General features: G+C 48.9%; 1 protein-coding gene across 1 annotated transcript; it reads left to right on the forward strand.

The window, feature by feature from the left end:
* The first annotated feature begins 1,509 nt into the window (after nt 1-1,509).
* Nucleotides 1,510-24,322, forward strand: Ggt1 (gamma-glutamyltransferase 1). Its single transcript, XM_090320695.1, has 14 exons — nt 1,510-1,776; nt 6,699-6,801; nt 7,342-7,517; nt 10,118-10,248; nt 10,408-10,494; nt 14,779-14,971; nt 15,172-15,329; nt 16,326-16,475; nt 18,121-18,257; nt 22,357-22,544; nt 22,746-22,873; nt 22,969-23,081; nt 23,158-23,271; nt 24,010-24,322. The coding sequence occupies exons 3-14, from the start codon at nt 7,357-7,359 to the stop codon at nt 24,154-24,156; spliced, it is 1,707 nt and encodes a 568-aa protein (XP_090176821.1). The 5' UTR covers nt 1,510-1,776; nt 6,699-6,801; nt 7,342-7,356; the 3' UTR covers nt 24,157-24,322.
* Nucleotides 24,323-26,309: the final 1,987 nt, after the last annotated feature.

The raw sequence follows: 26,309 nt of genomic DNA on the forward strand, positions 1-26,309 counted from the left end.
CACTTCTGGCATTTTTCTATGTATGTGGTACTGAGGAATCGAACCCGCGTCTTCATGCATGCTAGGCAAGACTTTAACCACTAGGCCAAACTCCTGGCCCCTCCTTAAACCTTTTAAGAGGATCCTTGAACCTTTTATCTGATTTGGGCCCCCAAGGTACTATGGGTGGCACCACAGAAGGAGTGATTAGGAGATGAAAGGCATTGGGTCAGTGCCTGACATCTCTCAGGCCAGCCTAGCACAAGAAATCTTGAGAACAGAGAAGCCAGCTCAGCCACCTCTCATCTAGTGCTCCTACTGCCCCTATTCAAACTCCCTTCTTCCTATGCCCTCTGGCCTCTGCCCTCTGTCCAGTTCCTGAAATTGGCCAAGGAGCTAATGGGTACCCACCAGGGTCTTAATGAGTGAGCCAGAGTTAATGGGTTACTTAGCATGGTAACATATTCACCAGTCTCCCAGGGCTCTCAAAGTCCAGACAAGCCAGTCTTCAAGGTCTAGGTTTGGCCACCTTCTTTCCATATTTAATGCCTTGTGGCTCCGAAAAGGCCCAAGGAACGCATTTGCTGTTCTTCAAAAAGCTTGTACTTCCTGGCCTTGATGTGCCCACAATATCTCTCCCCCTCTCCCCCCACCTCCCACCCAATCCAATCTCAACTGGAGACTAGATCTAAGGCCCCCATTCAAGGGGAAGCTTCTCATCCCTTAATTCTCCTCCTCAGACAATACTATCTTATCTCCAGTCCCATCTCCAGGAAAGAAGAATCCCCCCCACCCCAGGATTTGTGTGCCAAAGGGAATAAAGAAATAAATCTAAGCTACTGTTAACCAGTGCAAATGGTGGCAATTCTGGTAGGCTACGGATCCTGTGTGGATCTTAGTTAGAGGGCTTAGAGCTTGGTATGACGGTTGCCTGCTGGAGGCAACCCTTCCCCCATCTCATACAAATGGACCAGAACAGGCAGGGAGATGACAAGATGGACTCTGTCTACCAGATTCTACTCCCTAGTGTTCTTCATCAACCTGACTGCTCATGCCAAAGGCATGGATCATAAGCACTCACTCCCTTGGGTCATGTGACTCAGGGTCTGGGTTCACCAAGATGGAGGAATGATAGCCCCTACACTTCTTATCTGTAGCTTGGAGGGTGGAGAGAGGGCATGTTTGGAGGGAACCTCTCCATCCTGGAATTGTACAGGTACTGGTTGTTCCCCAGTTCCATGTGATCCCCTAGTTGGATATTGAAATGTGGGAGGAAAGCTCACTTCTACCCAGGGGAACTGGCCTGATCTACCTCTGGCTGAAATCTAGCTTTCTTCAATTCTTGGGCCCTCTGGGTTCAGATTTCTCACAGAGGACTTGAGAGAACAGCAGCTGTTCCATGTCACATGACACTAGAAAGAGGACCTGGAATCATTCCTGTACCTTTAAAGTCTCCTCCCACCTTAGGCCATAGGGGAAGGAAGGGGGAGGAGCTGGGTCACAGCTGGGGATGGGGACTTGGACTAGGAATTAGCTCAGTGCTGGTGTGAGCCCAGCAGGTGTGTCTGGCTGTACCCCAAGCTGCCCTGTGACTCTGTGGCATTGCTTACCCTCTCTGAGCTTCTGGACAGAGGTGGTGAGAAAGTTAAGGCTTGGGACTCTCAGAAGTGTGGAATTCTGGATTTTATCTACAACGCCACCATCTGATGACCATAATCTAACCAAGATCTTTGGCTTATTGCTGTAGTTAGAGTGAAGGACACAAGGCCGAAGTTGAGGATCCCTCTGGTATCTCAGGTAGGCATGACATAGAGATTCTTTAACTCGCAGGTCTGGGCTTGTGTGTGTGCGGTGGGGGGGGGGGGTGCCTCTGTTTCTTCTCTGACATATGCATTTGAGACAGCCTGCTCAGGCTTTTGAGCTACTTGTACCCTCAAAAGAAACTCTTGAGGCATCTCCAGCTACCCAAGAAGTGAACTTGGGATGCAGAGGAAAGGGTAGATGGAGAAACAGGCTCCGGAATGGTCTGACAACTTGGGCAGGGGTAATAAGTATCTCTAAGTGCTTGCATTATGGTAGGGACAGGCAAATGCTTTGACCATATTTTCCTCTCTCTGGGCTTTGGTTGTGGTTGTGGGTGAGGCAAGACCCATTGTGCAATGAATGATATCATTACCTAATTCTAGGGGGCTTCTGCTCCTGCCTCAAGGTCATGCCTCCATACCTCTTTGAACAGATTTCAGCAAGTCAGTCTCCCTCCCCCTCCAGCCATACTCCACTCTATGTTACCAGACTGGACAGTTAAGGAGGCAGAGTCCAGCTTCAGGTCTAGGGAGCAGTGAGAGTCCTGACCAGGGGTTCAGGCCAGGCTAGGAAACCACATGTTCTCATAATTCAGAGGAGGTGACTTCATTCTGGGTGGAGTGGGTCCTGGACCCATAGGTGGGTCCATGTGAGTCCCAGAAACAGCTGACCTTAGGTAAATTGTTTTTGCCTAAGTTATTTTCCTGTCAGTGGGTTAGGGTTGTGTCTCGGGTTTGATCTGTGGCTTTGGGAAGGTTGAGCTAGAGGAAAACTCCAGGCTGACTGTTCTGTTTGGGCCTTCTGTGTACTTTCCTTTCCAGTGTGTCTGGGAATCTGCCCTGTTCAGCCTGAATTCAGCTCTGGGATGTGTGTGTGTGTGTGTGTGTGTGTGTGTGTGTGTGTGTGTGTGTGTGTGTGTGTGTAGTGCTGGAGTCAGCATCTCTGGGAAAGGTTCACATATTCCCAAGGATGGAGGATTCACTACCCTATGTGCCACAGCTGGGCAGAGAGGGGGGAAGGGAGAAGAGCTATATGAGGTCAGGGAGAATGGGGGCAAAGTGACTTCCGCTCCTTGGGAGTCAGACATACAACTCCTTCTGCTGGAGACTTCCTCAGTGAGCTGCTCAGAGACCTGCAACAACTTGGGGCAGATACTGGGTGACAGGACAGTGCTGCTGGGCTATGTGACTTTGGGTCACCTCTGGCCCTTTCTGGACCCTGCCTGTAATGCTCCTGTTCCTGGACTGCAGTGGTTGAACTGGTCTGGATGCTGGAACTTTAAGGGATAGGTCTCTGGCATTTGGCAGGAGGATATGGCGAAGCCTTCTAGGTTGAGCATCTTTATTCTTCTGTCTCAAGAAGTCATCTGTGGTACACTATATCTAGCTCTGAGCTGAGAACCTTTGGACAGGGACAGAGAGGAACAGAGGAGGACCTAGCCTGGAACTCCCGGAAGGGGCTGAGCAGTGGATGATGCCATTTGGAAGGAACTGAGTTAGAGAGGTAGAACTCATAGTGAGCTTGCCCTTCCTGCTCAGGGCCTTCCCCTGGGCTGCACATACTTCAGTCACCTTGGTGACAAACCTAGTTCCTGTGCCTCTTCACCACTGCGATGTCTGCCTCCAACCATACTCACTGCTTGGCTGGACCCCAAGCAGAGAACTGCCTGTCCTACATCCCATCCAGATGCCTCCAGCTGCCCTTGTTGGGGTGGGGGATGCTGGCGGCCCCCTGACTGAGTTCTAAGCACAAGAGACTTCAACCACTGCTGCTCCTTTCCAGCCTTTGACCTGAAGGTGCCCCCCCCATCCTAATCCCAATCTGGAGGTCCCCTGAGGAGCTCAGCAAGGGTCACAGGCGTGGCTCTGGCAGCTTTTGCTTCTGGGAGGTGGGGAGGAACAGCTAGTTCTGTGACCAGGATTTTCCCAGGAGGACAAATCTGCCTCTTCCTCCCCTGCGGGTGCCCTAGTCCAGACCTAGCTTCTGAAGAGGGGGCTTTCTCCTGGACCCCCATTGCTTCTCTGGCCCTCAGGTAAACTTACCAGGGTTACATGGAGGGGGGTACTGGGGGTGAAGCTCAGTGCTAAGAATGACCCAATCTCTAGCCTTAGTTTCCCCTTCTGATACTGATTTGGGTAAGAGCCAGGCTTTTGAGTTTGGACATTCTTTTAGTGAGTCTTTGAGAAAACTTGAGGGTAGAAGGGTGGGAAATGAAAGCCTGGTCCCCCAGCAGGGTGTCTTCCTCTGGGCTGGAAATATCTGCCTTTGGGAGGCTGGGCCAGTCCTCCCTGGCTTGGAAAGTGGAGATGGGATTTGTGTTACCCAGTCATCTCCTCCTGCTCCCTGGCAGTCTGAATCTTGCTAGGTGCCTTTACTTGGGCCTTTAGGTAGATAGATAAAAGACTGGGATATGTATCTCGGGGGTCATGGCTGCCTTACGCTCTGGAGCCTGGGAGAAATGAGGGCCTAAGTGCTGCTCAGATTGGACCAGAGCTATGGGGAACACTCAGCTCTGGCCCCACTACATAAGATGGGAATGTTCTGCGTTCAAAATGGATAATGCTAATCCAGGAGTGGGAGATTATGCCTGCAATTCTAGCTGCTCAAAAGGCTGAGATCTGTGGACTGAAGTACAAAGACAGATCTGGCAGAGAGGTTTATGAAGCTCTTATTTCCAGTTAACCATCAAAAAGCTAAAAATGGAGCTGTGGCTCAAGTATTAGAGTGCCATCCTTGAGTGGAAAGAGCTAAGGGACAGAGTCCTGGCCCTGAGTTCAAGTACCAGCATGCATGCATGTGTACTCATTCACACTCACACACACACACACACAATGAAGATGGATGTCACTTGTTGCTGCCTCAGCTCCTGGGGCTTCTTGGAATTCCCAGGGCGACTCTCTCATCAGGAACCTTTAACCTAGACCCAGACTTCTCTTCACAACTCTGTGTCACCATACCTGAGGGCCATAAGACCTGCTGAAGGGTGTGGACAGTCAACAGGGTGGGGCCCACTTGACACTTTGAACCACAGAGCCTTCTGGCTGCTTTTGGAGGATGGAGCCAGTGGGAGGAAGTGTAAGGAGGAAGCTGTGAGTTCAGATCCTCATGCCTGGATTTAGGCTATGGTGCTGAGGACTGTATTGGATCTTACTAGGGACATAGGTTAGGATCTGTTTTGTTTTTTGTTTCTTGCCAGTACTGGTGCTTGAACTCGGGGCCTGGGCACTGTCTTTGGGCTTTCTCAAGGCTAGAGCTCTACCACTTGAGCCACAGCACCACTTCCGGCTTTTTTCTATGTATGTGGTACCAAGGAATCGAACCTGGGTCTTCATGCATGCTAGGCAAGCACTTTAACCACTAGGCCAAACTCCCGGCCCCACATTTTACACATTTTAATTCAAGGTAAGAGTCTCTCCCAGAGGTTCACATCATAATCCTAGCCACTCAGGAGGTTGAGATCTATGGATTGAAGTTCAAAGCCAACTCCAGGCTAATTACCAACTCTAATCTCCAATTAACTACCACAAAAGCCAGAAGTGATGCTTTAGCTCAAGAGATAGTGCTAACCTTCAACAAAAAAAAGCACAGGCCCTGCCTGGAATTGGCCAAGCCCCAAGACTGGCACCAAAATAAAACAAAATAAGAGTCTCTCAGATTCATCTAGCTGGGCTGGTAGAGGAATCTACCTACTTAGTAACTAGGATTGTAGGCCTAAGCCATATTGTGCCTGGCCCTTCTGCTTTGGGGCTCAGTTTCCCCCTCTGCATCAAGAGCTTACAGCTTTTGTGTTTTTTTCCCTGTTGGTATCTGGAATGCTCCTTCACAGATACAGGCATTCCAAACAGAGACTCCATTCCTAAATCATCTCTGGGATATCCTGTTTGGCTCTGAGATCAGATGCTCTGAACAGAAGAAAAGGGGCCTCCAACTTGGGGATCTCTGAAGAGAGTCATTGGTGGATGCTCCCTTTTGGAAGGGATAGAGTATGGGAGAAGGGAGCCCCTTGTCTCTGTAACCCCATTTCTTCCTACCTTGTTCAATCACACTCTTAGTCTGCTGCCACCACCACAGGGACTCAGAGATTATAGCTATCCTTTCCTGCTTAGGCCAGCAGGAAATAGCGAGTAGTTCACCAATGGCCATCCTCTAGTGTAGCCATGATAAGAACTGTCCACCTAGTCCTTCACTCTGTCCTTTCCCCATGTGCTGGGACTGGGGCTTGAACTCAGCGTCTGGGGACTGTTCCTTAGCTTTGTCACTCAAGACTGAAACTCTACCATTTGAGCCACAGCCCTATCTCTGGCTTTTTGGTAGTTATTTGGAGATCAGTCTCATAGACTTTCTTGCCTAGGCTGGCTTCAAATCATAGTCTTTAGATTTCAGACTCCTGAATAGCTGGGTTTATCAGCCATGAGCCACTGGTGCCCAGCTGGAGATTTCATTTTAACATGTCCATTTATGAATACAATGTATACATAGGCTACCCATCCCTCATCTCCCCTCCCTCTAGTGCTTCACACATTCCAACCCACTTAATTAGCAATACCCCTTAGTGAAAGAGGCCAGCATTAGACTTGAGAAGTGTAAGTCCTGTAGTAGGTTCAGGGTGAGACCAGATTCAGAGAGGAACAGGCTGGCTCGGGCCCCTTAGTCCCTTCTGCCCTAAGACTCACCACCAGATCTTAGATTTGTACGTGGATATCTGGCTTTGTAAACTTTCTCCCAGGCACTCTGGGAAAAAGACTGGGAGAAGTCATGCGGACATGTGGATGGCTGACAGCTTCTATGACTCCAGAGTTCAACTGGAGGCAGCGAACCATCTAGAGCAGAGGGAGGTCACACTGAGCCCCCACTCCCCCCCCCCAAAAAAGAGCTGGACCTGCTTCAGATCTATCCTTGTGATTTTTTTTTTTCAGGGGAACAAGGAGGCTGACTGGTCTGGGGTTCTCTAAAGAAGATTCTGGGGCCACAGATTGTTTACAGCCAAACTTTCCTTTCTTTTGGGACCACATCTCCCAGGTAAAGCTTGGGGCTTGTGTCTGCTGCTACATGGTAAGCCCTGGTCCCATGGTGGCTATAGTCTGATTATTTTAGGAGACTGAGGAATGTCTCTTTGGCACTCATGAACACTAAATGGGCACCAATGAGCATGATGAGTACAAATCCCACATGGTGTGCCATGTGCCATAGAAGAATGAAGCTAGGTGTTTCCATCCTGAAGCAGGGGTTGCTCAGCTGATAGGTGGAGGTGGACAGGGCACACGGAGGGCTCCCCAAGCAGGATCTCTCTTGGAGGTGAGGTCCTCTCACTGGGCTTAGGCCTGGAGACAATCAGGGGGAGATTTGTGAGGGTAGAGATGATATGCAAAGCTCCTGACAGAAGGAATAGCTTGGCCAAAGATCTTAGAGGTAGGACAGCCTGTATCTTCTAAGGACACTGGAGGAGACATAGGGCTGTGTTTCTGAGGCTTGACTTTAGACTGTGCCCTATGAGAGAGGACCATGGTGTGGGAGCACCCAGGGTTGGGACTGACCTTTTTCTTACCCTTTCCTGTACAGATAGGATACAGAGCCATGAAGAATCGGTTTCTGATGCTGGGCCTGTTGGCAGTGGTTGTGGTTGTTATTGTCATTGGCCTCTGCCTTTGGCTGCCTTCCTCTTCCAGGGGATCTGACCATGTATACCGCAAAGCAGCGGTAGCCGCAGATGCTAAGCGCTGCTCAGAGATTGGGAGGTGAGTGGGACCACATGACAGAAGGCAAGATGGGGGACAACATTTCCTTCCCCTTCAAAGACGCAGTTTCTTCATCTGTAAATAATCTGTCTAGACAAAGAGTGTTTGATGTGCATGGCCTGTTCTTTCCTTTTTTGAAAAATCTCTTTTTTTTTTTTTTTGCCAGTCCTGGGCTTGAGCTCAGGGCCTGAGCACTGTCCTTGGACTTTCTCAAGGCTAGAGCTCTACCACTTGAGCCTCAGCACCACTTTTGGCTTTTTTCTATGTATGTGGTACAAGGAATTGAACCCGGGTCTTTGTGCATGCTAGGCAAGCATTTTAACCACTAGGCCAAACTCCTGGCCAGAGAATCTCTCTTTTTAAAAAATACTTTTTTACTGTCCTGGGCGTAGTGGTTCACACCTGTAATCCTAGCTACTCAGGAGGCTGAGATCTGAGGATGGCAGTTCAAAGCTAGCCTGGGCACTAAAAAGTCCATGAAACTTTTATCTCTAATGAATCACCAGAAAACCAGAAAGGGCACTGTGGCTCCAGGGGCAGGGTGGTAACCTTGAGCTGAAGAGCTCAGGGACAGTGCCCAGGCCCAGAGTTTAAGTCCCATGACCCACAAAGAAAGCAAAATACTTTTTATTGTTATTATGAAGGTGATATAGAGAAGGGTTATAATTAGATAAGATATAATTAGTTAAGTCAGATAATGAGTCATCCCTTTCCTTGCTCTCTCCCAGTTTTCCCCTCCTATCTCTATCTACAAGTTGTATAGTTCCAGTTCAACATTGTTTCTAGTGAGTATCACTGCTGTCTTTGTTTATATTTCGTCCCTTAGTTTCTGTGCCTCCCCTTACCTCTCAAAGGCAGACAAATGAACAAACAAGTCTGAAAGAAAAGAAAACAAAAACGACAATTGTTTCCATTTCCCAGAGTTCATTCTGATAGATATATTTTATATGATCAGATGCACATAGGCATTGCATCATCGTGTTCCTTGATCTCTCTTGCTAACCTTTAGTCAGGGAGAAGGGACAATGACTCTAAAAATAAGGTACTGGTCTCTGAACAGTCCACTTGGGCCTTCTCATCTCCCCTATAGTTTGAAGGATCATAGTTTAAAGCTAGTTTAGGCAGGAAATTCCACGAGACTCATATCGCCAATTAATCACAGAATAGACTGGAAATGGCGCTGTGGTTCAAGTGATAGAGTCCTGACTTTGAGCAAAAGGAACTCAAGGACAGTCCTCAGCTCAGAGTTCAAGCCCAAGGACCAACAAAAATAAAAATAAAAATAAAAATAAATAATAATACAGTCCAGGCTAGCCTGAACATAAAAGCAAGACCCCATCTTTTTATTTTTATTTTTTGCTAGTCCTGGGGTTTGTATTCTCAAGGCTAGAGCTCTACCACTTGAGCCACAGCACCACTTCTGCCTTTTTTTTTTTAATGTATGTGGTACCAAGGAATCAAACCCATGTCTTTGTGCATGCTAGTCAAACACTCTATCACTGGGCTAAACTCCCCACCCAAGACCCCATATTTTTAAAAAGGCTGGAGGGTTGGGAATGTGGCTTAGTGGTAGAGTGCTTACCCAGTATTATGAAGCTCTGGGTTCGATTCCTTAATAGACCACAAAAACACAAAAAGCTGAAAGTGGCTCTATGGCTCAAGTGGTAGAGAACAGGGAGGCTTAGAGACAGAGCCCAGGCCCTGAGTTCAAGCCCCAGGGCCACTTCTGACATTTTTCTGTGTTTGTGGTACCAAAGAATCGAACCCAGGGATTTGTACATGCTAGACAAGCACTTTATCACTAGGCCACATTCCTGGCCTGAATTTATATTTATATCTATACCTATATCTATATATTTATATCTTGCCGGTCCTGAGGCTTGAACGCAGGGCCTAGGCACTGTCCTTGGACACTTTTTGCTCAAGGCTCTTGCTCTACAACTTGAGTCACAGTGCTACTTCCAGCTTTTTCTATGTACGTGATACTGAGGCTACCGGCCCTGGCCTGATATTTTTTTTACAAAAACAACACTTTCTAGGTGCTGGTGGCTCATGCCTGTAATCCTGGCTACTCAGGAAGCCAAGATCTGAGGATTATGGTTGGAAGCCCGCCCAGACAGAAAAGGCCATTAGACTCTTTCCTCCAATTAATCAGAAAAAAAAAAAGCCAGAAGTGAAGTAAAAGTTTACTAGCCTTGAGCAGTAAAGCTCAGGGAAGCTCTAAATTTAAGCCCCAGAACTGGCAACGAATGAATGAATAAATAAATACAAGCCTGATGGTACATCTTTGTAATCAAAGCACTTAGAAGGCTGGGGCAGAAGGTTCCAGAGAATTCCTCTGTGCCTCTGATCACATAAAATAACATTTGTCAAAATGAAAAAAAGAAAAGAGAGAAAGTTCAAGGCCATTTAGACCAGCCTGAACTGGTTTTATACACTGAGGTTATTTCAGAACAAACAAGCAAACAAACCTTCACATAGACTCCTCTACTTCCCTTTGGGCAGAATGAACTGGAAGAAATGGGCATGTAGGAGGGGGCAGAGTAGGCTTGGGGGACTGGAAAGCCTCAGAGTCTCCCCCTTTCACATGCCGCTGACAGGGACATTCTGCTGGAGGGTGGCTCGGCAGTGGACGGAGCCATCGCTGGGCTGCTGTGTATGGGGCTTATAAATGCACACAGCATGGGCATTGGAGGTGGCCTCTTTCTCACCATCTACAACAGTACCACACGTGAGTGAGGAAGGGGAGGGTGGGTGGCAGGGGTCCCCATCTGTATCCTCTGAGTGAACTTGGGCTGGGGTGCAGCATTATGGATGGTCCCTGGGCCCTCTTGGCAGGAAGGGTTGGGGTGGGGTGGGCGCCATCTTACCTGCTTGCTTCTCCTTCCAGGAAAAGTTGAGGTCATCAATGCTCGTGAGGTAGCTCCTAAGCTGGCCCATGAAAAGATGTTCAATAATTCCATGCAGTCTGAAGAAGGTAAGCTGCCTGTGTGCTCAGGATGTGGGCCAAGTCATGGTGTCCCCAGAGAAATTGCTTCTTCTACAGATTCATGCCCCTGTCCAAGATCTGGTGACAGCTGTAGTACCTCTCCTGTTCTTTCTTAGTGCCATGACACCCTCTCATAGAGACTGCACAAACCATCATTGTGAGAGTCTGTCATCATCATCATCATCATCATCATCATCATCATCATCATCATCACCATCAACATTTTGTGCCAGTACTGGGGCTTGAATTCAGAGTCTTATGCACTTCCTCAGCATTTTTGCTGAAACTGAGGCCCAGAATTCAATCCCCAGGACCAGCAAAAACAAACAGACAATAAAAAACAAACATTCCTCAGATCTCAGGTCCTCAGTTGCTAGGATTACAGGCATGAGCCATGGCACCTAGTCTGTCATCTCTGCTCAGGCCCCTCCAGGGTTGTACATAGAGGGAATTGATCATAGTTGGCCCTTTATATTCCATATCCATTGGTTTCACTAACCATGGATATTAAATATTAAAACAAAAAAGATTATTATTTACATAGTATTTGCATTGGGTTAAATACAGTAACTAAGCTGGGCACCGATGACTCACACCTGTAATCCTAGCTACTCAGGAGGCTGATATCTAAGGATCACAGTTCAAAACCAGCCCAGGAAGAAAAGTCCACATGAGACTCTCATCTCTAATTAAACACAAAAAACTGGAAGTGGCACTGTGGCTCCAAGTAGCAAAGTGCTAGTAGCCTTGACCAAAAGGAGCTCAGGGACAGCACCTAGGCCCAGAGTTTAAGGTACAGTACTGGCAAAATATATTCATTCATTCATACATGCATGCATGCATACTATAACCATAGTATGATTAGAAGTATACAGGAGGACCAGTGTTTAGAAAAGTCTATGAAACTCTTGTCACTAATTAGTCATCAAAAAAGCTAGAAATGGGGAGCCAGGAGTTTGGCCTAGTGGTAGAGTGCTTGCCTAGCATGCACAAAGACCTGGGTTCAATTCCCTCTGTACCACGTACATAGAAAAGGCTAGGAGTGGTGCTGTGGCCTTGAGAAAGCATAAAGACAGTGCTCAGACCCTGAGTTCAAGCTCCAGGACTGGCAAAAACAAATAAGAAACCAAAAAAGCTATAAAACTGGTTGTGGTGGCTCACACCTGTAACCCTAGCTACTCTGGAGGCTGAGATCTGAGGATCTCAGTTCAAAGTCAGCCTGGACACTAAAGACCGGAGATGCTCATCTCCAATTAGCGTCTAGAAAACGGGAAGTAGGCTTGGCTCAAGAGTAGGGCAGGGCTGGGAGTTTGGCCTGGTGTTGAAGTGCTTGCCTAGCATGCATGAAGACCCGGGTTCGATTCCTTGGTACCACATACATAGAAAAAAGCCGGAAGTGGTGCTGAGGCTCCAGTGGTAGAGCTCTAGCCTTGAGAAAGTCCAAGGACAGTGCTCAGGCCCTGAGCTCGAGTCCAGGACTGGCAAAAAAAAAAAAAAAAAAAAAAAGAGTAGGGCAGTAGCCTTGAGCTGAAGAGCTCAGGCCCACACAAAGTCCAAGCTCCACAACCTACAAAACATACAAAACAAACAAAAATCCCGCCATAAGTGGAGCTGTGGCTCAAATGGTAGAGCAAGAAAAGCTAAAGAGCCTGGAGGGCGCGGTGGCTCATGCCTGTAATCGTAGCTGAGATCTGAGGACTGGTATTCAGAGAAGCCTTACTGCCCCTCGGCAGTAAGGTCCATGAGACTCATCTCTCCAATTAACCAAAAAAGTCAGAAGTGGAGCTGTTGCTCAAATGGTAGAGAACTAGCTTTGAATACAAAAACTGAGGGTCAGCATCCAGGCCCAGAGTTCAAGCTCTAGGATTGGAAGAAAAAGAAAAAAACTAAGAGAAAGCACCTGGGGACTGAGTTCAAGCCCCAGTACCGGCACAGACAGACATACACACACACACATGCAAAGAACAGGAGGATATAAATAGGTAATATGTAACTACCACCTCATTTTCTATAAGGGAGTTGAACATTCATAGACTTTGGCATTCTTAGGGAGTGAAAGTAAATACAGATACATAGGGGTGATAAGTATTGTGTTTAATTTAATTTTTTGTGGGTCATGGGGCTTGAACTAAGCCTGGGCTCTGACCTGCAGCTCTTCAGCTCAAGGCTACTGTCCTACCCTTGAGCCAAAGCCCACTTCCAGTTTTCTGGTTAACTGGACATAAGAGTCTCAGGTCCTTTTGTGCCTGGGCTGGCTTTGATCCTCAGATCTCAGTCTCTTGAGTTGCAAGGATTACAGGGGTAAGCCACTGCGCCCGGCTGAATAGTATTTCCCTCCTCTCTGTTCCTTCATGGAGCTTGAACTCTGCGCTGTCCCTGAGTTCTTCAGATCAAGGCTATCGTGCTACCCCTTGAGCCACAGTGCCACTTCCAGTATTGTGTTTTATAACAGCATACATTCCAGAGGCCAGTGAAACCCTATTCAATACTTTCCTTTGCTAAACTCTTTATACCATTTCGGTGGCAATGTTATGTAGATTCTCATTCATCAGGAAAGGTTTCTGAGACCCAGAGAGGACATAGAAACTGGCTGAGGTCACATAGCTGGCAGACAGTAAGGATGGAACTAAATTCAGACCATCTACAGCCTGTGTATTAAATGGGCACTCAGATTGCTCTTGTGTGGAGAGAGCCCTCTAGAGTATGGAACATACTCTTTCCTAATAAAGCCTTCAGTGGAAGAAACACCCAACAAACTTCCCTGGTATATTGGAGAAAGACAGTGTCCTTCCCCCAGGGGACAACATTCAGAGGAGATTGGGTTTCTGGATAAGAAGTGGGAGCTGTAGAAGAGAGGAACACTGTTGGCAGGTCTAAAACCTGTGGGGAACAGTTTCTGGGTAGCTCCCTTTGAAAAGCCTCTTAGAATTCTTTTTTTTTTTTTTTTTTTGCCAGTCCTGGGCTTGAGCTCAGGGCCTGAGCACTGTCCTTGGTCTTTCTCAAGGTTAGAGCTCTACCACTTGAGCCTCAGCACCACTTCCGGCTTTTTTGTATGTATGTGGTACCAAGGAATCGAACCTGGGTCTTTGCGCATGCTAGGCAAGCACTTTAACCACTAGGCCAAACTCCCGGCCCTGCCTCTTAGAATTCTTTCCCAGCATATATAATATTTTTTTTCTTCTGGTACTGAAGTTTGAACTCAGGGCTTCAGGGCAAGCTCAGCTGGTTCTCTACCACTTGAGCCACTCCTCCACAGTGGCTTTTTTATGTTTTTTTTGGGGGGGGGATGGAATCTTGCAGAATTTCCTACTTAGGCTGGCTTTGAACCATTGATCCTCTGGATCTCAGTCTCCTAAGTACAAGTGTGAGCCTCCCAGCATTCAGCAATCTTTGATTTTTGTTTGTTTGTTTGTTTTTGTCAATCATGGGGCTTGACTCTGGGCCTGGGCTCTGTTCCTGAGCTTAAGGCCACCACCCCACCCCTTGAGCCACAGTACCACTTCCATTTTTCTGGTGGTTCATTGGAGATAAGAATCTCACAGACTGGGGCTGGGAGTTTGTAGAAAAGAGGACAGGAGCCCTTTGCTCTGGACTATGTAAACCTTGAGGAGGTTCTGAGCTTGAATTGAAGGCGTGGCAGAATGGGATCTTGCTTTAAAAGGTTCTTATGGAGTCTGGGACAAGAGACCTTGTGTCTGGAGATGGTTGTGGCATAGACATGGGAGAGAATCTGTCTTCCCTTTGGCCTCTCTGGGTAACTGTGGGCCATACACAAGCAAATGTGGAGGTACTGTGGGGACACTTCTAATCTCTGGACAGCAAATCCCAGCATGTGGACCACCATCTCCCCATCCCGTGTCCCTTGTCAATCTACATGCTTGCCCAGAGATGTTTGTAAAATTCCCTTTTGTCCCTTTTGGGATTGTGACTAAGTGGTAGCTAGCTTACCTGTGTAAGCTCCTGGGTTTGATAGCCAGCATGACACACGTATATAGTCCCTTTTTCTTCTAGCTTTACTAAGCCCTATCTCTGAAATAAATCACCCATATGTTGCCTTAAAAAGTTCAGATGAGCTGGGAATGTGGCATAGTGGGAGAGTGCTTGCCTTAGCATGTATAAAGCCCTGCGTTCGATCCCTCAGTACCACATAAACAGAAAAAGCCAGAAGTGACACAGAGGGTCAAGTGGTAGAGTACTTGCCTTGAACAAAAGAAGTCCCAGATGTCCTCTGAGCTTGGGGGTCACTAACTATACCACTCTGTCTCCATCCAGGTGGTCTATCTGTGGCAGTTCCTGGTGAGATCCGAGGCTATGAGTTGGCCCACAAGAGGCATGGACGGCTTCCCTGGCATCGTCTCTTCCAGCCCAGCATCCAGCTGGCTCGAGAGGGATTTCCAGTGGGCAAGGGCCTGGCAGGGGCCCTGAAAAGTAAAAAGGATATCGTTGAACAGACACCTGCCCTGTGGTATGTCTGCAGGGACTGGCCTGTCTTGGAGCAATGTCACTGCAGCTGTGGCTTGAGTGACATGGGACAATAGGAGCCCCGGGAGCCACCTGTGAGGCTCTGCTCATTTGTTGCTTGTCCAAACAAGGGGATGGGTGGGTGGGGTGATCTGGTCTAGTCTGCCCCACCTATTACCTCATTTGAACACCCCTCTGTCCCAGTGAGGTTTTCTGCCGGGATGGGAAAATACTCCAGGAAGGCGAGATAGTGACCATGCCACGGTTGGCCGACACTTATCAGACGCTGGCTGAAGAAGGGGCCAAGGCCTTCTACAACGGAAGCCTCACAAGCCAAATTGTAAAGGACATCAAGGAGGCTGGTAAGTGGGCATCTTTGGGGTCCTGAGTGAAGAACCCCACTGTAGGAACTCTGGGCCACGATCAGACTCTGAAGTCCTTCAGGTGTGCCTGAGCTGGGCATTGGGCCCTCAGGGGGTTCTTGGCAAGGGAGTGTCATGGGTAGGCTACCTAACCTAAGTCCACAGCTCCCAGTCCCATCACGGTGGCTGGGTAGCACAGGAAAGTCTCTGGCAGATGAATGCAGAGGTCGGAAGGATCCTAGGCTAGATAGCACTGTGGCGCCACATCAGGGAAGACGTCCTGTAAGAGGTGGCAGCTGGGCTGCAGATGGCAGCCTAGTCCAGGTAGAGAGTACAACTGCTATCTGACAGAATCATAGCTTGGACTGAGGCCAGGAGAAAGGTAAACTTTGATTATTGGGAGATTACAGGGTGAAGATGAGCTTGTAAAACAAGTACCAAGAGGGCCCCTGTGGGGGTAGGCTCTGAGGGTGACCATTTTCCTGTCACTTTTGTCTAGATTTTATGGAGGAGGGTGATTAGCACATCAGCCTTTAAGCCAGCTCTATTTGGAGCTGGTTCCCTGAAGAATTAAGAGCCTCTCTCCCTCTCTTGCCCCTCTGTCCACTAATTCATCAAGGGAGGAGGGGCCTGAGGGGAGAGGAGGAAAGACTCTGGGGAGAGGAGAGCAGGCAAGCCAGGAAGCCAGTGAACTGAGCAGATCAAGGAGTATCTGGCCTGGCCTGGCTATGGGTGTTGAGGGAGGGCAGAGAGCCTGAGGCCCTAGCTTGATGGTTATGTGGCCCTTTCTGGTGATGCAGCTCCAACTCTTTACTAGAGTGTGACCCTATCCTTCTGCCCACTGGAACAACTCCTGGTCACGCTCCTCCATGCCTGCAATCCACCCCTCCCCCAAATAGTGGCTTGCTCCATAGTTCAACCTCAGTGGTGGAAGCCCTGTTGTTCCTCATGGCACAGTCCTCTCCTCATGTCCATCAAGCTTCTGTCCCTTTGCAGGAGGCATTATGACAATTGAGGACCTGAACAACTACCAAGCAGAGCTGATTGAGCACCCACTGAGCACCAGCCTTGGGGACTCGGTGTTGTATGTGCCCAGTGCTCCTCTCAGTGGGCCTGTGCTCATTCTAATCCTGAACATCCTCAAAGGTGAGCAGTCCCACCATAGCTCTGCCGAGAGGCCCGAGACTCACTGACTGCTACTGCTTTTCCATTCTCATGCTCTATCCTTGTTGTCTCTGGGGCCTGTCCCCTTGGTCACCATCTTCCCTTTACTGAGTGTTGCATGGGCCATGTCCTACCTCACAGCTCCTTTAGGGGGCAGTGTGGAGTGACCAGGGTACCCATACTACAGACTGAAAGAGGAAGGAGGGGGAGGAAATGGAGGAGCTTGGAAGAAAAGGAGGAGGAAGAGAGAAAGGAGAAAGGGCAGAAGGAAAGCAAGGAAGAAGAGGAAGAGGAAGAACAGGAGGGTGAAGAAAAGGAAGAGTAGTTGGGAGGGACAAAGGTGCTGGAGTTCAGGACAGAGGGCTTAGTACAGAGTGTTCTTCTGCCAGGTACTGTTGGTTTATACCTATAACCCTAGCTACTCAGAAGGCTGAGATCTGAGGATCAAGGTTCAAAGCCAGCCCAGGCACAAAAGGACCTGAGACTCTTATCTCCAATTAACCTCTAGAAAACGGGAAGTGGGGCTTGGTTCAAGGGTAGGGAGGTAGCCTTGAGCTGAAAAGCTCAGGGACAGCACCCAGGCTTAGTTCAAGCCCCGTGAGACACACACACACACACACACACACACACACTCACCACCACTGTAAAAAAAAAAAAAAAAGTAATACCACCACCACCAAAAAGAAAACAACTGAAAAGACAAGGCTAAGCCAAGTCTCCATGGCTCACCACTGTAATCCTAGCTACTCAGGAAGCAGGGATCTGAGGTTTATGGTTTAAAGCCAGCCAGAGCAGTAAAGTTCATGAGACTTATCTCCAACTAACCAGCAAAAAAGCCAAAAGTGGCACCGTGGCTCAAGTAGTAGAGTATTATTCTTGAGCAGGGACAGTGATTTTAAGCCCCAGGACTGGCATTAAAAAAAAAGAGGGGGAGGGCAGGAGTGTGGCCTAGTGGTAGAGTGCTTGCCTAGCATGAACAAAGACCCAGGTTCGATTACCTGGTACCATATACACAGAAAAAGCCCTAAGTGGTACTGTGGCTCAAGTGGTAGAGTACTAGCCTTGAGCTGAAGTGCTCAGTAACAGCGCCCAGGCCTAGAGTTCATGGCCCATGACTGATGAAAAAAACAACAAAAAAGTGTGTTTCTGGTAATTCAAATAATCTCACCTGTGACTTTGTAGATCTCGGAGTCTTCTATGTGACTGCTTAAGGCCCAGGCTTGAGACCCCTTGCTTAACAAGAGCTTTCTCCAGTGGCACTGCTGTTGGTTATTTTGTTGTTGTTATTGGTGGTGATGGTTGGGTTTGAACTCTGGGCTTAGGTGCTGTCCCTGAACTCAAGGCTGTCCCTCAGTTCAAGGCTAGCACTTTACCACTTTGAGCCACAGCCCCATGTCTCGTTTTCTGGTACTTAATTGGAGATAAGAGTCTCACTGATTTCCATGCCCAGGCTGGCTTTGAGCTGTGATCCTCAGGTCTCAACCTCCTGAGTAGCTAGGATTTTAAGTGTGAACCACTGGCACCTCGCCTGCTGTTGGTTGGGCAACATGGTTTAGAGTAGTATCAACCCTCTGAGCACTCTGTGCCTCTGGGGTCTGTCAGTGTGTACTTGGCTCTGATCAATCAGGGTACAACTTCTCTCCGGAGAGTGTGAAGACACCTGAGAAGAAGGGTCTGACATACCACCGCATCGTAGAGGCCTTCCGATTTGCCTATGCCAAGAGGACCCTGTTGGGAGATCCCAAGTTTGTTGATGTGACTCAGGTAAGGGGTTGGCCCACATAGAGATGCTGAGTGAGGTCCCGGGACTGCCCCCGCCTCATGTTTGTTTTTCAAATCAGTTCCTGCCATGAACTTTGATTGTGGACCTACTATGTGCTGGGATAGACTGGTTACTTAAAACCCAGCCTTTGCTTTATGGATCTCATCTGAGCTGGGGAAAACAAACAAAAAAAAACAAAACAAACACCATACTTGACAATATAATTGATGCCCCCTTCTGGCTGACCTCCTTTGCAAGTGCTGTGCTCTTGAGGTAAGAAACACATAGGGGAGTTGCAGTTTTCAGGCTTGTTATGGATGATGAGCAAGAAGTTGAGGAGCCAGTGGGGCAAAGACCTCAATGGTCTGCTCCCTGGTCATCCTAAGAAATGATCACTTCTCAGATCTCTACCCTTGGCTTGATACCACTTGGCCAACTCATTTGGCAGGTACCCCAGCTCTACACTAGGTCTCTACTAAGGCCTTCATGGCATCCCTTCCTGCCAGGGGCCCTCACAACCTTTTATACCTACTTGGATACCTCGCCTTCAAGGGAAGACTTGCAGACACCCCTCACAATCATCGGGGACCAGCAGGAGAGGCACCCTTTCTCCCTGGCATCTTCTCTTTTCCTGGTGAACATGGAGCAGTTCTCACACTTCTGTAAGCAATGGTCTGGGATCTTACCTCTCTGAGGGGACACAAAGCCACCCCATTTCATCCACCTCTGCCCTCCCTTCCCCTCCTTGATAAGGTTGGCCCCACAATTCTCATAAGGATCTTATTTGCCTCTCTCAGGTTCCATTTTATATTCTCACGAGAGAGAGACACACAGTTCAACCTTCTGGTTGCTGTCTTCGCCCCCTCCTTTCTCTCACCCCCCTCTCCATCATCTCTCTCCCTTTGTGCCAAGAATGGAATCTAGCCTCTTACACATCAGGCAAGCACTCTAGCACAGAACCATATTCCTAGGCCATTTTCTCTCCCTTCAGACTTTGTCTATCCTGGCTCAACCCTCTCAATTCCAGATCTTCACAATGAACCTCCTTTTCCTCTTGGGGTTCTCTCAGTAGCATCCTACACAGTTCACTATACATTCTTTCATTTTGAAAAGTAGTAATTAATGTGTATGCATGTGCACTGGTACTGAGGCTTGAACTCAGCCTGGGCACTGTCCCTGAGCTTTTATTTTGCTCAAGGTTAGCACTCTACCACTTGAACCACAGCACCATTTATGGATTTTTTTTTGTTTATGGGGTACTAAGGAATCTAACTCAAGGCTTCATGCATCCCCAGCATCATTTTTTTGTGTGTGGGTCATGGGGCTTGAACTCTGGGCCTGGGCTCTGTCCCTGAGCTCTTCAGCTGAAGGATATGGCCCTCCCTGGGTCTGGGTGTTGTCCCTGAGCTCTTTAGCTCAAGGCTATCACCCTATCTCTTGAGCCTCAGCCCCACTACCTGTTTTCTGGTGGCTAATTGGAGATAAGAGTTTCACATTCTTTTTTTTTTTTTTTTTTTTTTTTGCCAGTCCTAGGCTTGAGCTCAGGGCCTGAGCACTGTCCTTGGACTTTCTCAAGGCTAGAACTCTACCACTTGAGCCTCAGCACCATTTCCGGCTTTTTTCTATGTATGCGGTACCAAGGAATTGAACCCGGGTCTTCGTGCATGCTAGGCAAGCACTCTACCACTAGACCAAACTCCCGGCCGAGTTTCACATTCTTTAGTGCTTGGGCTGGCTTTGAACCGAGATCCTCAGATCTCAGCCTTCTGAGTAGCTAGGATTATAGATGTGAGCCACTATGTCCTGCTTCCCAACCTCATTTTGTAATATTTTTTTTTGCCAGTCCTGGGGCTTGAACTCAGGGTCTGGGCACTGTCCTGGAGTTTTCGCATGGCTAGTGCTCTGTCACTTGAGCCACAGGGCCTCTTCCAGCTTTTTTTCTGTGTATGTGGTACTAAGGAATCAAACCAGGGCTTCATGCTCACTAGGCTACACTCCCAGCCCCTAAAGTTTTATATCTGCTAAACAACAACAATAACAACAAAATAGCCAGATGCCGGTGGCTGACACCTGTAATCCTAGCTACTCAGAAGGCTGAGATTGGAGGACTGAGGTTTGAAACCAGCCTGGACAGGAAAGTCCATGAGACTCTTACCTCCTGCCAGCAAAAAGACAGGAAGTGGAGCTGTGGTCCAAGTGGTAGAGCACCAGCCTTGAGCAAAAATACTAAGAGCTAACACCCAGGCCTTGACTTGAAACCCCAGAACTGGTACACACCTACACAAAAATGTCCTTTAGGAGCTGGGAGTTTGGCCTAATGGTAGAGTGCTTGCCTAGCATCCATGAAGACCCGGGTTCGATTCCTCAGTACCACATATATAGAAAAAAAGCGAGAAGTGGTGCTGAGGCTTAAGTGGTAGAGCTCTAGCCTTGAGAAAGTCCAAGGACAGTGCTCAGACCCTGAGCTCAAACCCAGGACTGACAAAAAAAAATGTCCTGTATCAGTATTATCCCTGCTGTCTACTTTCTCCAACTAGGCTTTTTTGAGTTCTCAAACCCAGACTACTGTCTTTCAGCAGGTCCTGTATCCTGGTGTGTTTCTGTGGGCAGATTCAGCTTTCCTTGGATTTCTGAGTTACCACATGGGGCATCCACAAAGCCCCCTCTGGAAGCCTCCCGGGTCCTCCTTTTGCCTCTCACTCTTTATCTTCCCTTCTCTCTGTCTTCCTTTGCCCCCACTTTGGAGACCTCAGCCAGACTTATTGCTTCTATCAGTCCCATGTGTGAGTTGCACACATGCACAGCATATCATGAGCTCATGCTGTAGTGTCTCATGGGCCTGTGCTGAAAATCAGTCTCCTGACTATTTCCAACCCTGCCCACCCCACTGATAGGCATTCTGGGGCTTAAAATTGTAAAGACATCCTCTATTATTTTTCTTTCATTTGGATCTGGAATGAGCCATCTTGCACATGCTCATCCACCATGAACTTAAGGCCTGAAGGCTGTCCTTTAGCTTTTTTTTTTTTGGCGCAAGGTTAATTGAGCCACAGCTCTACTTAGCTTTTTGGTGGTTAGTTGGAGATAAAAGGGTCTTAGAGACTTTCTTTCCTGGCTGTCTTCAAATCTTGATCCTCAGATCTCAGCCTTCTGAGTCACTAGGATTGCACGCGTGAGTCATCAGCTCCTGGCATGAGATGAGCCATCTTTGTGCCACTGGGTTCTCCATAGCCCTCTCTTTACTCCCGACATGGCCCCCACATAAACCCTGTAAAAAAAATTCTCGAGCGTGCTTCCTCCTCTATCCATACCTCTCAGTCCTTTCAGGAATTATGAAGCCCTTACAGGAAAAATGAACCTCAAGTCAACATCTTCAAATCATCTTTCGCCTCATCCCTGTCACCACTGGAAACACAGCCCTGTTCGTCTTTCCCCCAGGGCCTTTGCCCCATTTGCCTTTTAAGCCTTCTGCTGGACTCTTCAGATATCTTTTCTAAAGAATTCCTCCCTGCTGGGCACAGGTAGATCATACCTGTAATTCTAGCTACCCAGGAAGCTAAGATCTGAGGATCATGGTTCAAAGCCACTCCAGGCATTAAAGTCTATGAGACTCTCATCTCCAATTAAACAGCAGAAAACCGCAAGTGGCTCAAACTGGTAGGGTGCTATCATTTAGCTGAAGAGCTCAGGGACACTACCCAGGCCCATAGTTCAAGCCCTGCGGCTTCTCTATTCTTTTTCTCTACCTTCCTGTTACTAGAACTTTCCCTGCCTGTTCTTTTCCAATTTCTCATCTCTGGGCATGCAACACAAGCTCTGTAAATGATTGCTTGCATCAACTTCTAATGGAATGAGAGTCTAAAGGCTTGAGGGTATGGACAATAGACTGTCACAATGACTGGAATGCAACAAAGAGCTGGGGTCATGAGAGGTGCTGAGCCTGCTGTCCTGTGTCCTGGAAAGCCCCAGAAACTTTAGGGTCCAAGGGTTGTGATCAGACCCATGGTCAGGGGCTTCTTCCTGAGACCTGCTGGGACGACCCTGTGCCCCCTCTCCGCACTCCCTCCCCACCTCCTCAGGCCAGCTCTGGGGTCTCGGCAGGTCATTCACAACATGAGCTCTGAGTTCTTCGCTGCCCAGCTCCAAGCTCGTATCACCGATGACACCACTCACGTGACATCATACTATGAACCTGAATTCTACAGTCCAAATGATGGGGGCACCGGCCACCTGTCAGTGGTCTCGGAGGATGGCAGTGCTGTGTCTGCCACCAGCACCATCAATCTCTAGTAGGACTCGTGGGGCCAGGTGGCACAGGGTCGGAGGTGGTGGGCCAGAGGCTTCCTATATCCCACAAAAGGCCTCCTACTTTTATGGTGGGTCCCATGGCCTCTCAAGGAGGGGGCTGGGGCAGGGGGGGCTGGGGAGGAGGGACCAGGCAGGGCCAGCCTGGGTCACTCATGGTGGTCTCCCCCCATTTCCCCTTGCAGCTTTGGCTCTAGGATCCTTTCCCGGGTCAATGGCATCCTGTTCAATGATGAGATGGATGACTTTAGCTCACCTAACTTTATCAATCAATTTGGGGTGCTCCCATCACCAGCCAATTTCATCAAACCAGGTGCAGGACCATGGCCTGGGGGAGTTTATCTTGGGAGTGGCTGGCCTCCTGGGAAAGGAGCTAACCAGCATCTCTTTTGCTCTTATGGGCCATAGGGAAGCAGCCATTATCGTCCATGTGTCCATCCATCATTGTGGGTCCAGATGGAAAAGTCCAGATGGTGGTGGGAGCCTCTGGGGGTACACAGATCACCACGGCCACTGCACTGGTATGTGTGTCCTACCTGGCCTCCCTACCCTGCCCCTGGGCCACGCTGCATCCCTCACCACTACCCCCACTCCCAGGCAATCATTCACCACCTGTGGTTTGGCTACGATATGAAGCAGGCAGTGGAGGAGCCCCGGCTGCACAATCAGCTTCTGCCCAACGTCACAACCGTGGAAAAACACATTGATCAGGTGGGCTGGGAGGTGGGGAAACTGAGACATGGCGTGGGCTTGGAAGGCATCCTGTGCTGGACAGGTACCTATGATGGACATAATGGAATCTACCGTGCCATGAGACCTTCTTGTAAACCTGAGTACTCCCGGTTTGCTCTTCCTGGCCACCTGGTACTTCTGGCTCTGTGTGTGTGTGTGTGTATGTGTGTGTGTTTACTGGGGCTTGAGCTCAGAAACTAAGTACAGCTGGGTGCCAGTGGCTCACACCTATAATCCTAGCCTAGCTACTCAGGAGGCTGACAGCTGAGGATGGAGGTTCAAAGCCATCTCTGGCAGAAGAATCTGTGAGACTCTTATCTCCAGTTAACCACCAGAAAACCAGAAGTGGCACTGTGGTTTAAGTGGGTAGAATGCTAGCCTTGAGCTGAAGAGCTCAGGGATAACACCTAGGCCCAGAGTTCAAGCCCTAGGACTAAAACAAAACCCAAAAAAACTAGGTTCAATCCTTTCACCTATTTGCTCTATCACTTGAGCCTCAGCTCCACTTCCAGTGTTTGGGTGGCTAATTGGAGATAAGTTCCACAGATATTCTTCCCAGGCTGGCTTCAAACCTTGAGCCTCAGATCTCAGCCTCCTGAGTATCTAGGATTACAGGTATCCAGCTACATCTGGCTTTGTAAGGCTCCCAACTCAGAGAGAAGTCAGACCACATCTGTGGCCCTGCTGAGGCCTCTTCTCTCTCTCCCCCTTTCCTAGGCTGTGACTGACGCCCTGAAAGCTCGGAACCACCATATTGATGTCACTTCTACCTTCATTGCTGTGGTCCAGGCCATTGCCCGAACAGCCAGTGGCTGGGCAGCTGCCTCAGATTCCAGGAAAGGCGGGGAGCCCGCTGGTTATTGAAGGCTTGGATGAGCAAGACTGATCAGAAGCCTACGTACAAGAATCTCACCAGAGCCAGGAGTAGGACTTTGGAACAGCTGCTGTGTCTGTGGCAGAACAACAAAATAAATGGAGGCTGTTGTACCAGGCTCTGGGCAGCCTGAGTGGCAGGCTCCCTACTCCTTGAGCCTCAGTGTCTTGTGTATAAAATGGAATTGTCTGGGGCCGGGAGTTTGGCCTAGTGGTTAAAGTGCTTGCCTAGCATGCACAAAGACCCGGGTTCGATTCCTCGGTACCACATACATAGAAAAAAGCCGGAAGTGGTGCTGAGGCTCAAATGGTAGAGCTCTAGCCTTGAGAAAGTCCAAGGACAGTGCTCAGACCCTGAGCTCAAGCCCAGGACTGGCAAAAAAAAAAAAAAAAAAAAAAGGAATTATCTGGTTGGGGGAGAATGACAAGGTGGAATTCAGAGATTTTCATACTGTGGGTGCTGGAATTAGCCTTAACATTTTAGTGGGGGGAGAGTAAAGTATGTAAGGAGGATGATGAGAGACAGGCATGAGCACAAGGGCCAGAGAGGCCCCTGACATCCCTTCCTTGATCAGGATAGCACTTCTGAGTATTTCCCACCAGGGGGCGCTCCTGCCCTGCTATTGCTGGGAAATTGGCAACCATAAGCTTCTGGGAACCAGGGTACTTCCTTCCCAGGATAACAAATTTCTGAGGTCCTCCTGCCCAAGAAGTGAAGAGGTGAAACTGAAGTCTGAGGAGCAGGGATTGGGAAAGAGGCTGAAACAAAGCATCTTCGTAAGAGACAGGCCCAGACGTCATTTATCAAGCACAAACTCAGAGTAAAATTCAAGCTTTCCAGTCAGCTCTAACAGGAGGAATCTAGTTACCCCAGAACATCAAGCCAGTGAACTGGAGAAGATCCCAGGTGGCTCCCCTAGGGAGAAAGGACCCGGAGATAGGTCTAGAAGAACATAGGCCCAGTATCCCTGGGGTCGGGGTGGGAGACAGCCCTTCTCTCTAGTCTAATAACTCCTTCCCACACAGCTAGAATCCCCGAGGCTGGTGGTGACTGGTGGAGGTATGGGATAGGGGGTCTCAATTTGATAATTATCTTTGACTATGATAAGTGGGGGCCCCTAAGAAAGTGGCCAGGGAAGCTGGGAAACCTGGTCCTTCCAAAAGGGAAATGGGACTTGAGTCTGCAGGGTTGACCCTGGGTCTTAAAGCCAAAGCCTAGGAGGGGCCCTCTCTGGGAAAAGAGACAGAGATCGGGCAGTGGGGTATGACAATCACTCCTGAATCTTTTAGTCTAAAAGGAAAGGCTCAGGGGCTGGGAATGTGGTTTAGTAGTAGAGTGCTTGCGTAGGATGCGTGAAGCCTTGGGTTCGATTCCTCAGTACCACATATACAGAAGAAGCAAGAAGTGGTGCTGTGGCTCACTTGAACTCAGGGCCTGGACACTGTCCCTGAGCCTCTCTGTGCTCAAGACTTAGTGCTCTACCACTTGAGCCACAGCACCACTCAGGCCACTAGAGCAGTCTAGTTTGCACAGCTGTGAGAGAGTAGAGGATGGGCTACAGCACCCCAACATTCTGGTAGACGAATTCAAGTTCCCCAGGCATCTTCCTTCTGGGCTGGAGTTGCTGCATTGCTCTTTTTTCATCCTGTCTCCTCCTCTGTCACTTCCTGGATTAGGACATTCAGGAACTCCCCAGCTGGATCACCCAGCCCAGCCTCTGGCACAAATCCCAGCATAGCACAGATCCTTTCCTTGGGCCTTTGTCTACAATGTCTCTGTACCCTGGCCTCTGCCTGACCAGGAAAATGACAGAGATGTCCCCACCCCTGGGCCCTGCTATTCTTGTCCCCAGTGCCTTGTCCTCTGAGCACTCTGGAGGATGGGTAGATGGCCTATCCTTTGATTCCTGACTGGGCAATCACCGTGGAGTGCTGAGCCTGGCAGTGATCTGTGCAGACACAGATGAGGTCCAGCTTTGGGCCTCGTTTCTTGGCTATGCCAGGAGGTGGGTTGCGACTCCACTGATGGCCTGGAAAGATCAGTGCTCTGGTAGAGAGGAAAATGAAGGTAGCGTAGGGCTGTGGCAACTATGTCCACACTATCACCCTTGGGCCCTGCACCCTGGTTAAGCTTCATCAGTATA

Source organism: Megascapheus bottae, chromosome 28 (genome assembly GCF_031878675.1).
Source record: "Megascapheus bottae isolate mThoBot1 chromosome 28, mThoBot2.hap1, whole genome shotgun sequence".
Lineage (NCBI taxonomy): Eukaryota > Metazoa > Chordata > Mammalia > Rodentia > Geomyidae > Megascapheus > Megascapheus bottae.